Source organism: Maniola hyperantus, chromosome 8 (genome assembly GCF_902806685.2).
Source record: "Maniola hyperantus chromosome 8, iAphHyp1.2, whole genome shotgun sequence".
NCBI classification, from domain to species: Eukaryota; Metazoa; Arthropoda; class Insecta; order Lepidoptera; family Nymphalidae; genus Maniola; species Maniola hyperantus.
In genome coordinates, this window is record NC_048543.1 from 9,273,300 (window position 1) to 9,288,827 (window position 15,528).

At 36.5% G+C, this 15,528-nt stretch overlaps 1 protein-coding gene across 4 annotated transcripts in view; it reads right to left on the minus strand.

The window, feature by feature from the left end:
- The window catches only part of PH4alphaEFB (prolyl 4-hydroxylase subunit alpha-1), a 43,723-nt gene that overhangs the window by 11,064 nt on the left and 17,131 nt on the right, over positions 1 to 15,528 (minus strand). For 3 of the 4 annotated variants that reach the window (XM_069500194.1, XM_069500195.1, XM_069500193.1), the window contains 7 exons: positions 15,063 to 15,202; positions 14,364 to 14,512; positions 13,615 to 13,768; positions 11,291 to 11,515; positions 9,903 to 9,962; positions 9,143 to 9,308; positions 6,124 to 8,149 (listed from right to left, as the gene is read on the minus strand). In XM_069500194.1, the coding sequence (XP_069356295.1) occupies positions 8,031 to 8,149; positions 9,143 to 9,308; positions 9,903 to 9,962; positions 11,291 to 11,515; positions 13,615 to 13,768; positions 14,364 to 14,512; positions 15,063 to 15,202 (1,013 nt within the window). In that variant the 3' untranslated portion in view covers positions 6,124 to 8,030. Of the gene's footprint in view, positions 1 to 6,123; positions 8,150 to 9,142; positions 9,309 to 9,902; positions 9,963 to 11,290; positions 11,516 to 13,614; positions 13,769 to 14,363; positions 14,513 to 15,062; positions 15,203 to 15,528 lie in introns of those variants that run through there. The other variant, XR_011237015.1, reaches the window with a different exon arrangement.

Here is a 15,528-nt window from a genome sequence, read left to right on the forward strand (position 1 = left end):
GGCACCAAAAATAATATTGAATCATCCGCAGTTCCTGAATCACTATAGTTTAGGAGTGCTGTACCCTACATCATCAGGGTTGAGGAGTTGGGACTTGGAGTTCAAGCACAAAATCGTTGCTTTGGTACCTACAATATTAATTCACTATGAACACTTCCTGAATCTTGATAACTTAGGCGGGCAGTAACCCTGCAGCATCAGGATTGAGGAGTTAGATCCAGAAATTTAAATGGGACCACCACCTTAACATCCTCTGCTGATTAAAAAAATTTGCAAATCGGTCCAGAAACCTGGAAAAAATAGATGTACATACATAAAAATAAAAAAGTCGACAAAAAAACAAAAAAAAAACGGGCCGAATTGAGAACCACCTCTTTTTTGGAAGTCGGTTAAAAACCCAATATAATTTAACCACTTTATATTTTTTGTATTTTTTGTAAGTCAAGTTTTGTTAAGTTATCAAACTAACACAAAAATCCAACTGTCCACTAGCAATAAAACTTGCAGAAGTGAAATTCTTTGTTTATTTCTGCAATTTTCAATGGAAGAACTTGCAGAAATTGACTTGCTGCGAGTGCACCTGACTTGCCAGAGCTGACTTATCAAGTTTAACTGCTTATGGGCACTTGACTTTAGGTATTTTCTAAGAAAAAAAATCCTTAGAATGTTTACAAGATCTGAATTTTTCGGGACACATAAAACGGATACGTAAAGACAGGTCGAGATGGAAATTGGGGAGGGAACGCCCCGCACACCCTCGATTGCTATCTCGACCTGTCGCGGACTATACAGTTCTGATGAAGTTTATAGGTAAAGAGCCTTATCAACTTTTATCTCCATGGTGGCCATATGATAATTACTTTAATATCATGGCATTTAGTAGTTGCGAAGCACAAGCGACCGAGCATTCTTGTCACTGGATGTTTATACTTCGTCTCCGCTTGCATCGTTAGGAGCGGCGGCGGCTTGCTACCTACCAGTTCAGTTCCATGCCAGCACTTGGACACGAAGGTGAAGTGATAAAAAATTGAAAAAGTCTAACTTTGATATTGCAAACAATTAATCAGATAATTCTCTAAATAGTATTGCAAAAACCGCAATCCGCGTTTATTTGTGTATTCGCTAGCAATTTTAAAATTCATCAGTGAATTTTCAAAGCAGTTTTCGCATTAATTATTTAGAGTTTAGACTCATTAGTTATTAACATTTAACGAGGATTTATTATAATATTCACATTATATTAGTCTACTAGATGATGCCACTACTTCATCCGTGTGAATTTAGGTTTTTAAAAATCCTGTGGGAACTCTTCAGTTTCCAGGATAAAAAGTAGTCTATGTTCGTCTCCGGGATGCAAGCTATGTCTGTAGGTACCATTTGACAAAATCTGTTTAACGGATAGTCCCTTAAAAATCCTGTGGAAGCTATTTGATTTCGGAGATAAAAGTATTATATGTGATGTGATGCAAGCTATCTTTATACCAAGTTTCATCTAAATCGGTTAAATGAAAGGGTCCGTGAAAAGCTAGCAGACACACTTACGCATTGTAATATTAGTATAGATAATAATTATGGATTGTGTACCTACGTAAGCCGAGCCATGCGAAGCCGGGTGAGTCTGCTAATATTTACATAATTAGTAATATGATAAAATAATAACATTACGACGAGTAGGTATTTCTCAAATATTTAGACCTCTAAGGTCTAAATATTTGATACACTATTTAATTCCTAGCATACAATGGAAAACATTTTTAAAAACATTTTAATACATCTTAATAGTAAAACTAGTGTGATGACGTATGGCGATGAGACGTGGACACTGACAGTTGGCCTTGTCCACAAGTTCAAAGTCGCTCAGCGGGCTATGGAGCGGGCTATGTTGGGTATCTCTCTGAGGGACAAAATCCGTAACGAGGAAATCCGTAGAAGAACCAGAGTGACCGACATAGCCCAACGAATTAGCCAGCTGAAGTGGCAGTGGGCAGGCCACGTCTGCCGCAGAACCGATGGCCGATGGGGCAGACGTGTTCTGGAGTGGAGACCGCGTATCAGCAAGCGCAGTGTGGGACGACCTCCAACCCGCTGGACTGACGACCTTAAGAAGATAGCGGGAAGTGGGTGGATGAGGAAGGCGGAGGATCGTGTGTGGTGGCGTGCTCTTGAGAAGGCCTATGTCCAGCAGTGGACGCAAATAGGCTGATTGATTGATTGATTGAGTAAAACTAGTAGGTACATTATACATAACATTAATTAAATTATGAAGTCTTACCTACTTACATGGACCTCTCAGATCCTTACACAAATGAGATAGATGCCTACGCTTTTTTACTATGAATGGGTACGTATAAGATTTGTTACTATTTTATCAAGTTAAAATAATAATACCTAATTGTTTAATTGTAACATTACTATATCCACAGAAAGAAGTTAGTATAGGGCTGTCTCTGTTACGTAATCCCATACAAATGACAGAGACATTTGTGGGTCACCTAGTCTAAGCAAATTAGTATGTAAACCTTTTTCCTACTCATAACTTGTTCTGAAGAAATCCCCAAATATTATCCACCCATATATCCATTCCAATAAATCCATACAATAAGGCCTCCTACGCACTGGCGACCATAGACGCGGCCAGGCCGCCGCGGCTATGGTCGCCGGTGCGTAGGCAAGCGCGACATGTGGACGGCCGAAAAATTTGCAGTCGACTTCATTGGACTTTATTGGAGTAATCATTTGATGCTAAATCCCATAAACCTCTTCTATTTTCAACTTCAATTATGAACCTTTCCGTGTCGAAATTGGCCATTGTAAAATAATCACTCTGTAGCTAGCTACACGTCTGGTCGCCGCGGCCGATGCGGTAGCACTGATGAATTTTAATACAGAAGTGATGTTCTCGACGGCCACGATTGGTCGCTGGTCGCGTGGCATCAAATTGGACGCCGCGGCCAACGGTGGCCGCTGGTCGCTGGCCGCTAAGTGCGTAGGGGCTATAGCGATTGCCATATAAAGTCCAGAATTCACTGGCCGCCGCGGCCAGGTCGCGGCGACCATGGTCGCCAGTGCGTAGGAGGCCTAAGGCTGTAAAGACATCCATAGATTATAAAGACAGTTTTCCATGAACATGGAATCCGTCGCCGCAATACGAGAATCATTGCGCGGTTGACCTTACAACAAAGAGTCGTTATTCTTTGACAATGAAACAACACTGCAGATTGTCCTGGCGTCTGAAAAATTCTTGAGAAAGAGTAGTTTTCACTTAATAAAAGACTACTTATGAGATTCACAACCAATGTAAGTAAAAGTAACGTAAAAATGTTAGAAGACTAATCCACACTATCCTACTTAGTATTATAAATGTGAAAGTGTGGATGTTTGGATGTTTGTTACTCAAATCACACAAAAACGGCTGAACGTATTTGAATGAAATTGGGAATGGAGATAGATTATACCCTGGATTAACACATAGGCTACTTTTTATCCCGGAAAATCAAAGAATTCCCGCAGGATTTCGAAAAGTAAATCCACGCGGACGAAGTCGCGGGCATCAGCTAGTATTATTATAAATGCGAAAATGTGTCTATCTGTCCGTCTGTCTTTTCAGGGTCCATCTGTTTGGCCGATTTTGATGAAAAGTATACAGATACAGCTTGCATCCTGGGGAAAGACATAGGCTGTATTGATCCAAAAAAATCAAAGAGTTCCCACGGGACTTCTATCATTTTTACATAAGTTGAGATTGTATAACTTGAGCTTTTTGAATTCATTAATCAGCTTACATATGATGTATGAAGAGAAATATAGAAGCAAGAGAAGAGATCCAAAACAAAGTAGGACGTTTCACAGCAAACACAGTAGTGTGCAATGCTAAAGTCCATCATGCATGTACTTACTTTGTTTGTTCTGAAATGTCCCAACTAACTTCAAGTCAATGAATAAATTAGAAGTAATGTGGAAGTTCGCGAAGCTCAAGACACTTAGGGTAATGTATAAACAACAGGAATGTTATGTACAGTAAACTATTAATTCTATATGTAACGTTTTTGTTGTCTTAAATTGCCCTCCACTCATCATTGCGAAGATTTGCCACCGATAAGACAGTATCAAGATTTTAGGTAACATAATATGAGTATAATCAAATCAGCCGCCATAGAGTCGTGTGTACAGTACGCGGCAGAAAATATTGTATGTCGACCATTAGAAAGAGATAGTGGTTTCGCAGTGTTTTCGTAGACCGACATAACTTTACATAGATATGAGTAACAGAGACAACGCTCTACAAAGCCCAAATCTCATTCCAAAGGTCGATGTACCTATAATATTTCTTGCCAGCTACTGTACCTTGCTACGCAGATGCCGATATACTTTATAATTTCATACTACTTTGCTGCAAGCGCATTGCTATCGCAAATTTTAAGGCCATTTAAATGTACTCTAGGGATCACAGTAATATTCTAATATTTACTACTTGATATTTATAAGTGCTTAATGCGTTCATTTTCAGTGATTATTAATTTAAATTGATTGTATGTAAAAGTCCGTTGAAAAAGTTTCAAGAACACTGAGACAACAATAACTTATGGTTGAGGTGTTAAAATAATAACTATAATAATGGATACTTGTACCAGATAATGTACCTACTATGTAAAAATGTATGTCGCAACAGGTCAAGATGGCAATCAGGGTATGAGGCGGGGAGACGCCCCAGCCACCCGCACGTCACCCGCGTTATCTTGCGCCGGATTAGCGCAGGGGCTGTGCGGGTTTGCGGGGCGTCCCCACCCCCGATTGTCATGTCAACTTGTCACGTAGTACGTACTATAGGTGACTATGTAATAGTTTATAATTAACGATTAAATATAATCGTTAGTTATCTAAATCCTCCAGTTCATGTTTGCCCAACGCGACGCGTGCCGGTCAAAGTGTAAACGATATTTGCAAATTGTGTCAAGAGATTTTAATCTGTGTATGAAACGGCAAACTGCAAAAATACGCAAAATCTTCGCCACATTCGCCGAGGCATTGGGCCAACATACCTATAGAAGGGTGAAAAATGCATAACTTATTTTCACTAAGAATTAAAATGGATATTGAAATGTACACAGATTTATAAAAACCAGACATATTTATTAAATGTATATGGTAATGATTAATGACATAAATCATTTTCATAAACTATACTATATAAAAATTATATAAAAAGATATTTGAAAACAAAACTAGTCAGGGCACTTTGCTTAAAATGACTAAGTATGTTTGTAAAAACTTTTCGTAAAAGATCTACTATCAATTAAAGCATAAATTATAACATAAGATAAAATTATCTCACGAAAGGTAATGTATTTTATTTATTTGTATATTTAATGCTCTAATTGATCGTAGACTACATTATACATGTTTTTTTGTATCTACTTGAAACGCATGTAAATATTAATTATATAATAAAATTAAAATATAGCAGTGCTAAAAATATATAGATTAATATCACGTGTTAGGCTGTATGATACGTAGTGCGTAACATAGATATTACATAAGTAAAGGTGTAATAAATGCAATAATTGCCGTAAACAATAAAATACAATTGTATACTAACTTTACAATAGTTAAAATAGTATATTATTTAATTTTTAACATTAAATCACGAATAATCAATATAATCGTGACAGCCTCTATAGCATTAAAAAAATGCTTTTTGTGACTGATTTTTATGGCCAGTATGAAAAAATTATTATGACTTAAGAATACTTATTGTTTTTGAAAAAAAAAGTGTATTATTCAAACATTAAAACATGTTAAAAACAATGCCAACCCTGCTTATTATTCTTTCTACTATTAATATTATTTTATTTTTATTTTTTATTGAAAAGGTTCGCTAGCGATTTTTACAAAAATGATCTTAAATTACATAAAGTTAAATTACATGACGTTGTATTTAAAATCATTTGAAAGCAAACACTACATACACATTCATTATAACAACACATCTAATATATATTAAGAACAATAATATTTACACAGACCGAGATTCGAGGTTATTATTCTAATTTTTATTTGTATTTAGCTGACACAAGACAATATAAAACTTTACTATCCTTAATAAATACAATTACTTTAAAAATACTTTGAGATAAAATTGGATGTTCACAAACATAAATTATGCATATAAAAATGTACACTGGCACCAATAATGGCAAAATTTGAAATGGCATCCGTTTTTGTTCAAAAAAATTAGCTCACATATTGTAACATAAATATTAAATTATTTATATCAAAATTCTCAGTTTTTTTTTCACTGGGTTTAGTTTTTAGGGTTCCGTACCTCAAAAGAAAAAAGTTATGAAATGTTCCCGTTGATAAAGAATCATGAAATTTGGCAAGAAGCAAGGTCTCACAGCACAAGTAAAGCAAAAATACTAAAATCGTTGATTTATAGTTTTATCACATACAAAAAATATATTTTATAAACATTTGAAGTTGGAGATAATTTAAGAAATAAAATAATCACACGCATCCTTCCAAGGTACGGAACCATCGGTGCGCGACTTCAACTCGCACCCGGCTGGTTTTTTTGTTATTCCCGAAAACATGTCGATCGTTAGTCTATTAATTTAGATATATTACTATGATAAAGCTGATTGGGTTCTACACAATTCTTGAAGCTCAGTTGATAGGTCTACACTCTACAGGTCTATATTAATACTAAGTAAACTTATAATGCGTGGGTGCGCGGACCACTAAAGTGGACCGCGGGCATTCAGTGTTTTTTTAAATGAAAATATTAGACATTTTTAACAGTTTAGGATTAAGGGTTTTGATTCGTGTATGTAGTTGGTTCACCAATTTCCAAATTCTAGTTTTCGTATATATGATCGCCTTTCTCTACATATTTTTAAGATCTTTAAAAGAAAAATAAGTTTGAAAAACAAATCCAGTACAAAAATTAAGATAGACTTACCAATTTTATTTTATTTTGTATAGGATTTTTTTTTTGTTTGGTGGGAATCTTTTTTTATAATTTTATCTTTTATATATCGGAGATTAATCCGACTGATAGTATATATAGCATATTTTGCTAAATGTATAGTCCGTACAAAATGATTCCTCACGCGCCATTTTAATTCTAGAGGTCAACTGTCATGTCAAAAGTACAGTTCATCTTTAAAATAAGGACTAAAATCGTACTTTTGACAAGAAATTTGACACAAAAAGTTAAATGGCGCGTAAGGAGTTAAATTTTACTCGTTATATATAATATTAAATAGGTGTATATAATATATTCATGTAGTATGATTTGTGTCCATTTTTTGTTTGCACTAAAATTTTTCTAAATTTCACCTATTCAAGGTGTAATTTAGAAAAATTCTTGGGTTCTGTTCCTGAATAAATTCAGATTTCCCTTGTTTAGCGTGTAATTATTAGATAGATCTCTCCGAAACACACAACACGCCAGCTGCTTACGAATCCGTCAGCTAGTTACGGAGATAGTGATTTTGTAAAGTGGTGATAATAAAAAGAATACCCGGCTGAGTTTGTTGTGGGCTCTTCTCAAACCTGGGCGCGTTTGAAACCCTCATAGCTTTAAAACGTAATAGTTATCACCACTATATCTTACAAATCCAACAACTGACAATCGAAAAGACTAATTTATTACCTTTTTTTTTTTATTTTTTTTATTTTTTTATACACACATACATGGGTGTTTGTGTGTATAAAAAATAAAAAAATTTTGAATAAATCATTTGACTTTGATAATTGAGAAAAACAAGTGACAAGGGTTTTGTATTAAACTTATAAAATACTTAAAAGTTGTCGAATACTAGTACGACAATTTGTTGTTGTTACTGTAAACTAGAGATGTCAGCAACAATTAGTACATTAGTTCACAGAATTGTGTACAACCCAATAAGCATCACTAATTGCCACTAAAAGCTCAATTTGAGCGAAAAAAACTTATACATAGTTACCAATTTTCTTCTACAGTCCCATCATATAAGCCAGTTCGTTCGCAGTAATTTGTAGAGCAAGCTCTACCTGAACGTCTTGAGCAAGGGCCGCGGCAGCGCGCGGATCACGCTCTCTTCCTCGTACTCGAGACCGCATGGCTTTATCAGCTCCTGTCCGCCTTGGTGGATCCATTTGTTACACACTGGAAACGACATAATAATATTACAAATCACACTAATATTATAAAGGCAAAAGTTTGTGTGTGTGTATGTATGTGTGTACGTAGTAGTAGTTTGAGCTATGCGTTGGTAGCTGATCGATTGATCAGTCAGTTCTTTTATATATTCAGATATCTTCTAATCAGACTTTTTTCCAAGGAGAGGAAAGGGGAATTTTCAGTTTGCATGTGGCAAACTGAAAATTCCCCTTTCCCCTCTCCAACTAAGCGTCAAGCTTGTGCTAGGAGTACGACACTACATTGGAGTAGGTACGACAATAGTGCAACGGGCGGGGTTTGAACCGTCGACCTTTCGGTTTTCAGTCCACTCCTTTACCCGTTGAGCTATTGAGGCTCTTTAGATTAGATGTCAACATTGTGTTAAATAACACCTCTTGTGATGATAATTGGGGAAAAAAGGGGAACAAATTCCTGAAAGGCCGGAAACGCATTGGCGATTCCTCTGGTCCTGCAAATGTTCATGGACGGCGGTAATCACTTAACATCAGGTGACTTGCCTGCTCGTTTGCTCGCTATTTTTATTTAAAAAAATGTTGTTTTTGTCTGCTAGATTTTCAAGACCCATCTGTTTAGCGGTTTTCGATGTTTGGTTTCGTACAGATTTAGCTTGCATCCCAGAGAAGGGCATATGCAACTTTTATCCCGTAAAATCAGAGTTCCCAAGTTCCCATTAAAAACAATAAATCCACGCGGACGAAGTCGCGGTCATCGTCTAGTTCTATATAACTAATAGTTACTGTTGTTCAATCAGATTAAACAGGTTGGTATAGTTGGTCCGATGATACCAAGTTTGCAGGGAAAACTTTGAGTAGACTCGCCCAACACCGCAACGATAGCGCGCACATGAGAAAGCTTTTAAGTCCAATAATAAATAGGAAGCAAATTTCAGGAACACGCTCAAGCCTAGCACCGTGACACGGTGGCGCCACCTTACGCTACGCCTGGTATAGAACTCACCCCACTTGGAGCCCCGCAGCACTGGGCAGGCGGCGTGGCGTGTGGCCAGGTCGCCTTCGCCAGAGGGGTGCAGGTTGAGCCAGAACACGGCCGCGCCCTTTACCGGGAACACGCTCAGGCCCAGCTCCGTGAACACCGTAGCGCCACCTTGCGCTACGTCTGACATCTAGCCAGATAACAATAGTAATTTAAATAAAAAGGCTTAAGAAAATAGAAATATACACGTTTTTTATTCAAATGCTTTAACGAAATGTTTTCGAATAATCAAGTGAATTTATCACTGCTGTTTCGGAATATCGTTCTTCCACAGAAGAATCGGCAACAAACTCCGTGTTGTACGACAATTGAGAGACGCGGAGCTATCAGCTCACATTAATATGAACAACAATACGCACTTTACAGCAAATATTCGATTAAAATTTAAATATTTTTTTGTAAAAAATAATCGATTATAACAATCGATTTTTATTTTGATCGATTACTTCCTCTTTAACTCCTCGCCATCACAAACTTCCGTAAAGAAGATAATAAATTCTTTCAACCCGAAAGCGTTCTAACTAAACTAAAAACTAACATTCTAAAAAAAATTTATAAATTACCCTCAACATTCAATCACTAAAATAGCGCAATTACATCATAAAAATATTGTTATATCAATAGTACTTTGCTCACAAAAATGTATGTAAAAACGTCTAATAAACACGTGAGCTATTTTTCTTAATTAAAACTATTTGTCATGTACTGGGTTAATGATACTCACGTAAAACAAAACTGTTGCTATCCGATTCCCGTTGGTTTCTTTGAAGACATTTTCTTGTTTCTATAACAATGAGAAAGAAAATTGATGATGAGTACAGATCGCGCGGCGAGAGTTTGGCTTTGACCTTCGGGTGGAGGGGATTACTGCGCATGGGTACTGTCACGCACACAATACTTTTCCTTTTTTATGTACCAGGTTGGATATTTGAGTGGGTCAAAATTCATGTACAGTGGTAATAATGCTAGAAAATAATACGAAATAGATAAACTTCTTCATTTATTAAAACTATTGATAGTTATTTTACTTATATAAAATGTTTATTTCCTTTTAAAGTTTACAGAGACAGCGATGAAAATTCTAAATAATTGTTTTTTAATAAAATTATTTATTCCAAGATACATGTAAAATTGGTACATACAAACAAAAGAAAACTTAAAATAATTATTAAATACAAAAGTTAACATTAAAAAAAAGTCTTAGCAGCAGTGCTATTCAGATTCTTATATAATAAACAATTAACGAAAATAGCAATTCACTTGTGAACGTGATTGTACAAACAGAGGCAGGGAACGACTGGAGCAGTGGAGCGCCAATCAGAGCACCGCGTGCGCCTACACACCCGCCCCGCACCCCACTAATTGCCCGTTGATACCCAATTTCTGATTTCTGCGCAATAACGGTCAAAGCCAAACTCTCGCCGCGCGTACTGTAGCAACCACTAAGAGCTAGCGCGCACCACGGTAAATTTCCGTACGTTTTTTGCCCGTAAAATCTATGAACTGTAGAACTACATAGAACGCGCACTCTAGAATTAATTCCGCACGGATTTTTTATAGATTTAAATTCTAATTTACGGATTTTAAAACGCACCGCAGTGCAGGCGCTCTCTAACTGTTAAACTTGGCATATTTAAATTATTAATTTAAAAAGAAGATAATATAACATCGTTGGAAATTGCATTTATGGTTTGTAAAGTGTAGTTATCAGCGACAATAAGCAGGAACTACCAGGGAACTATTCACCTGAGCGAAATAAAACTGCGATTCGTATGCCGTACTGTAATCGTAGTTGACCATTCATTCTCTTCCACAGACATCATGTTTAGGTCAGTGGAGTCAGCCCTCGACAAGAGCCTCTTGAAATTAACTCTTCGTCTTTGAACCAACTAGAGCTAGGTACTGATGCAGTGGTGACCGGGAACTAGTTCGCTTGTTTTCAGATCACCATGTTAAGGCCAGTAAAGTCAGTTACTCGATGAGAGACTTGCAATAATCGGCGACTTTTCATCTTTGAGCCAACAAGACCTACCGATGCAATAGTGACTGGGAACTAGTTCGCTCGTTTTCAGATCGTGAACTACTGGAGAGATGCATTAGGTAGTTACTTACGCGAGCGAAATCAAAGTGCGGTTCGTAATGGCCACCGATGCCGTAGTTCACCACTTGCAATTCTTCCGCGGACATCATGTTAAGGCCAGTGAAGTCAGCCACTCGCCGAGAGACTCTTGCAATTATCGGCGACTCTTCGTCTTTGAGCCAACCCGATTTGCTGATGCGATAGTGAGCGGGAACTAGTTGACCAGTTTTTGAATCGTGAACTGTTGCGCGTTTGAACTGTTGAGTGATATAAGAATACAATGTGGCTAATTCCTTTGTACACAATCTCTAAACTAAACTAAAATATCACGTCTAAGTATATTGCTATCCCTTTCATAATGTTGCTTGCGAAAAAGGAAAGCACTAGATTTAAACCTGTTAATTTAGTTTAGTTTAGAGATTGTGCACTAGAGAATCGGCCCCATTATTTAACTAAGCGTTTTACTTGTGAAACTGAGTAATGTTATGTAATATATATTAAACCGATTTTACTTTAGTATATTTTGTCTGTAAAGCTTACAATTGTTTGTTATTGTTATTTTGTTGCGGCCAAAGTATGTGCTTTTTTGTGGAAAATGGCCGAGGTGTAAGTTCATTCGAGAACGGGTAGGTAGTTGGCAGTGGCGTGCAAAGTATATAAGCTTAAAAGCTCAGCATACCCTGGCTTACTCTGGTAAAGCTCTGGCATTTTGAATCTACAAATGATTGGAATCTTTTTTAAAAATAATTGAAAATTCATTAAATAGCTCGCCGCGCCTTGCAATAAAATCATAGCACTATCACAGTCACGAACCACGGCCGCGGTAGGTGTAAGCTTAGCCCATTAGCCAATGAACCTTGAGTGAACGCCATCTATCGGTATTATCAGTCCTCTCCCATGACTCGGACGACGAGACGCGTCATCAGAGGCAAAATCCAGTTGTGCTTTTACTCACACATCCACACTTACACGTATAGTAATATTACGCAACTCTAAGGTCTAGATGTGTGAGACATTTCTCCTAGAATTTGTTAATGTGTGCGTCAAATGACCCCTTTTTGACGGGCGAAATAAGCACGACTTCTGTCCAATCACAAGAGAGTTCAATACCGCGCGGAGTTTAAATTCGTAAGTACATGTAAGCATTTGAGTTTTTAATCTAGTACAATCAAAATAAGTAGCTATATTTATTATAATTCTATACTTTTTCAATTTAATTAATTTATTGATATTATTTTCCATAAATTTGAGTATGGTTTAGATTCTAAGATAAAGCTTGCCAGTTTATGTTTCGAACGTAAATTCAAATAAATAAACCAAAACTCGTACTATTTAAAAGAATAAAAGATTTAAAAGCATTATGCCTTTTATTGATAATTGCAAACGTTCTTTAAAAATTAAATACTATTTCTTGCAAAATAAATAATAGCTTTTATGAATAATTCAACTTTTAAGGAGATTTTTGGTATATTTTGGCATAAAAATCTCTTATTACTCCATCTTGTTTGTTTCTAATCGTTCAATGTGCAGTGTTTGTTTTTTTTTTGGTGAAAAATGGAGTTTTTGTGGATATAACTACGTGAAGTAAATAAAATCCAGTTAGTTTTGTGATTTTAAAAGTGTGTATAAAGGTTTATTTATAGAATACTTATTACTTATTTGGAAAATGGAAGTTTATTCATGTGAAGTTTGTGATGGCGCTGTGTGTTTACAAAAGGTACTTAGACAAAACTTTGTTTCTTTTCCCTGTAACGTAAAATTAGATATTATTCGCAAAGGAATACTTCACACACCTTTAAGAACATTATAGAGAACTCTCAGGCATGCAGGTTTCCTCACGATGTTTTCCTTCACCGTTAAAGCGAGTAATATTTAATTACTTAAAACGCACATAACTCCGAAAAGTAAGAGGTGCGTGCCCGGGATCGAACCCTCGACCTCCGATTAGAAGGCGGACGTCATAACCACTAGGCTATCACGGCTTAAAGTAGTATGTATCATCAATAAATTTATTTATTTAAAAAAATTTTTTTTTTATTATTTTTTTTTTATTTTTTTTTTTTTGCGATGCTTTCCCCATGCATACCCGGGGCTCCGGGCCTGTGCACGCCACTGGTAGTTGGTAAATGAGATCCATATCAATTAAATATAAGTGACTTATAGAAGTAAAACAGACTGAAAAAAGAGGTTTTTAATTCTATATTTTTTTTATAATTCTTATAATGTTTTACCTACACTTCAATTTAATTCTGACCGTAAATTTTATAATTTAGAAAATCCAAAATCTAAAGAGTGTTTTCATAATTCTGAGATAATAAACATCATAAAATTGGTTTTTGTTATTTATTAGTCTCACCCTCGGTTTAGCCATTTCCTTGATATGTTCTATCTCGGAGTCACTCAAGACGTCGTGGAATAAAACGATGTCGGGCTTCAGGTATTTGTACTCCATTTTGAGCGGCGCCAATTTCAAGAATGGATGGTTTTCAGTTAGATATCGGCATGTTAAACTGTAAAGTCAAAATATAAACTACCTAATCTTAGTAAGAGTTTGCACATCTCGACAACAAAAATAGATTTCCAGTATGGAAATTTTATAACGTTTCCATACTATACCCATCAAAGTAAAATGGACCTAAACTGCCTTGGTTTAAGGCCTCAGTTCGTAGGTAAAGGTAGAAAGCGTACCAAGCAAATACTATGCGAAATAAAAATCGTTAGCCCTTAATGGACGACTGTAAAACAAGACATTTAATTCTATTTTACTTTAACGTTAATTCTGATACTCAAATCTATTAATTGTCGAAATATACAAAGTACATAATACTATTGGCGTTCCCTGAAAATGGCACATTGAGATGCAATATATTATTTTTACGCACGCACACTCGCACGCGCACGCTCGCACGCACGCACACAGACACACACACACGCACACGTATATTGACACACGCAGGTATTCTTACATAATATGAAAATTAACTATAGCGATTGCGTAGTTTTAAGCTTTAATAACGTGAACAATGGGATAAAATATATCAGATGTTGAGACTATAAAATGTAAAGCACATAACATATACATATATGTATTTCGAAGCAACATACTTTTTAGAGTTTTCGCTAGACATTTCCATCTCCCCGCGGCACAAGGCTTCGTATGACTTTCTTTCCTTCTCGTACGTGGAAAGTTCTTCTGGTTTCTTCTCCGTGTTTTCGTCCTCTATATATTCGTCTAAATCCACATCTCCTGTGTCCTGTGTAACAATATTGTTGTGAACTTAATTTTACTGCACAAAAAGAACATTGGATGTCCAATTCAATTTTAAAACTGTTGTTTATGTTCATGCAGCCCAAGGTTAAGTAGGTTGCTTATGTAAAAAATGAATTCATTCTGAGCGATTAATAAATAGAGGATCTTGCAAAATACGTGAACTCCACGGTGGATTCATAAAAAGTAACACCCAATCATGTAATAGTCAGACTCGTTGGGAATTCTAATGAAAAAAACGTTGCAACTGTGGTCGAAATGCTTCCTGTGCTGTCAGCTTTTTCCTAAAAATAAATAGTCTGAACAATAAGAGAGATAAATAGCTCTTATTACGACGCAATAAAGTGCGATTCAGCACGAATTCTAGCGTTGAAGTCTATTTCTATTGCGTAAATTCTTAGCCCTTTTATCTAAATCCTTATATATATAAGAGATAAAAATTAAGCGAGTGCCTTCAAAGGGGCGCGCTGTCGTAGGTATATTTCTCAGGTCACGTGACCAAGTGAGCTCAAACTGCTAAAACTATATATACCCACCCCACGAAGTCTTCTTTTGAGATTGGCTTCCCTCTCATCGAGGGCCTTCTTGTAGTGCGGCAGGTTGCCGCGGGCGCGCGCATGGTCGGGCTCCAACTCCAAAAGCTTCCTCGTCCATAGCATTGCCTTTTTCACGTCATCTAAAATCCATACTTATATTATAAATGCGAAAGTGTGTCTATCTGTCTGTCTGTCTGCTAGCTTTTCACGGCTCAACCGTTCAACCGATTTTAGACGAAAATTGGTACAGAGATAGCTTGCTTCCCGGGGAAGGACATAGGCTACTTTTTATCCCGGAAAATTAAAGAGTTCCCACGGGATTTTGGAAAAACTAAATCCACGCGAACGAAGTCGCGGGCATCAGCTAGTATTTTAACATATTGAAGTGAAAACTACTTCGGCGCGTTCGGCGATTTTGGGGACGTAAAAATATCAAGGTCGTGTCAGCGACATGCTTAGTTTTATA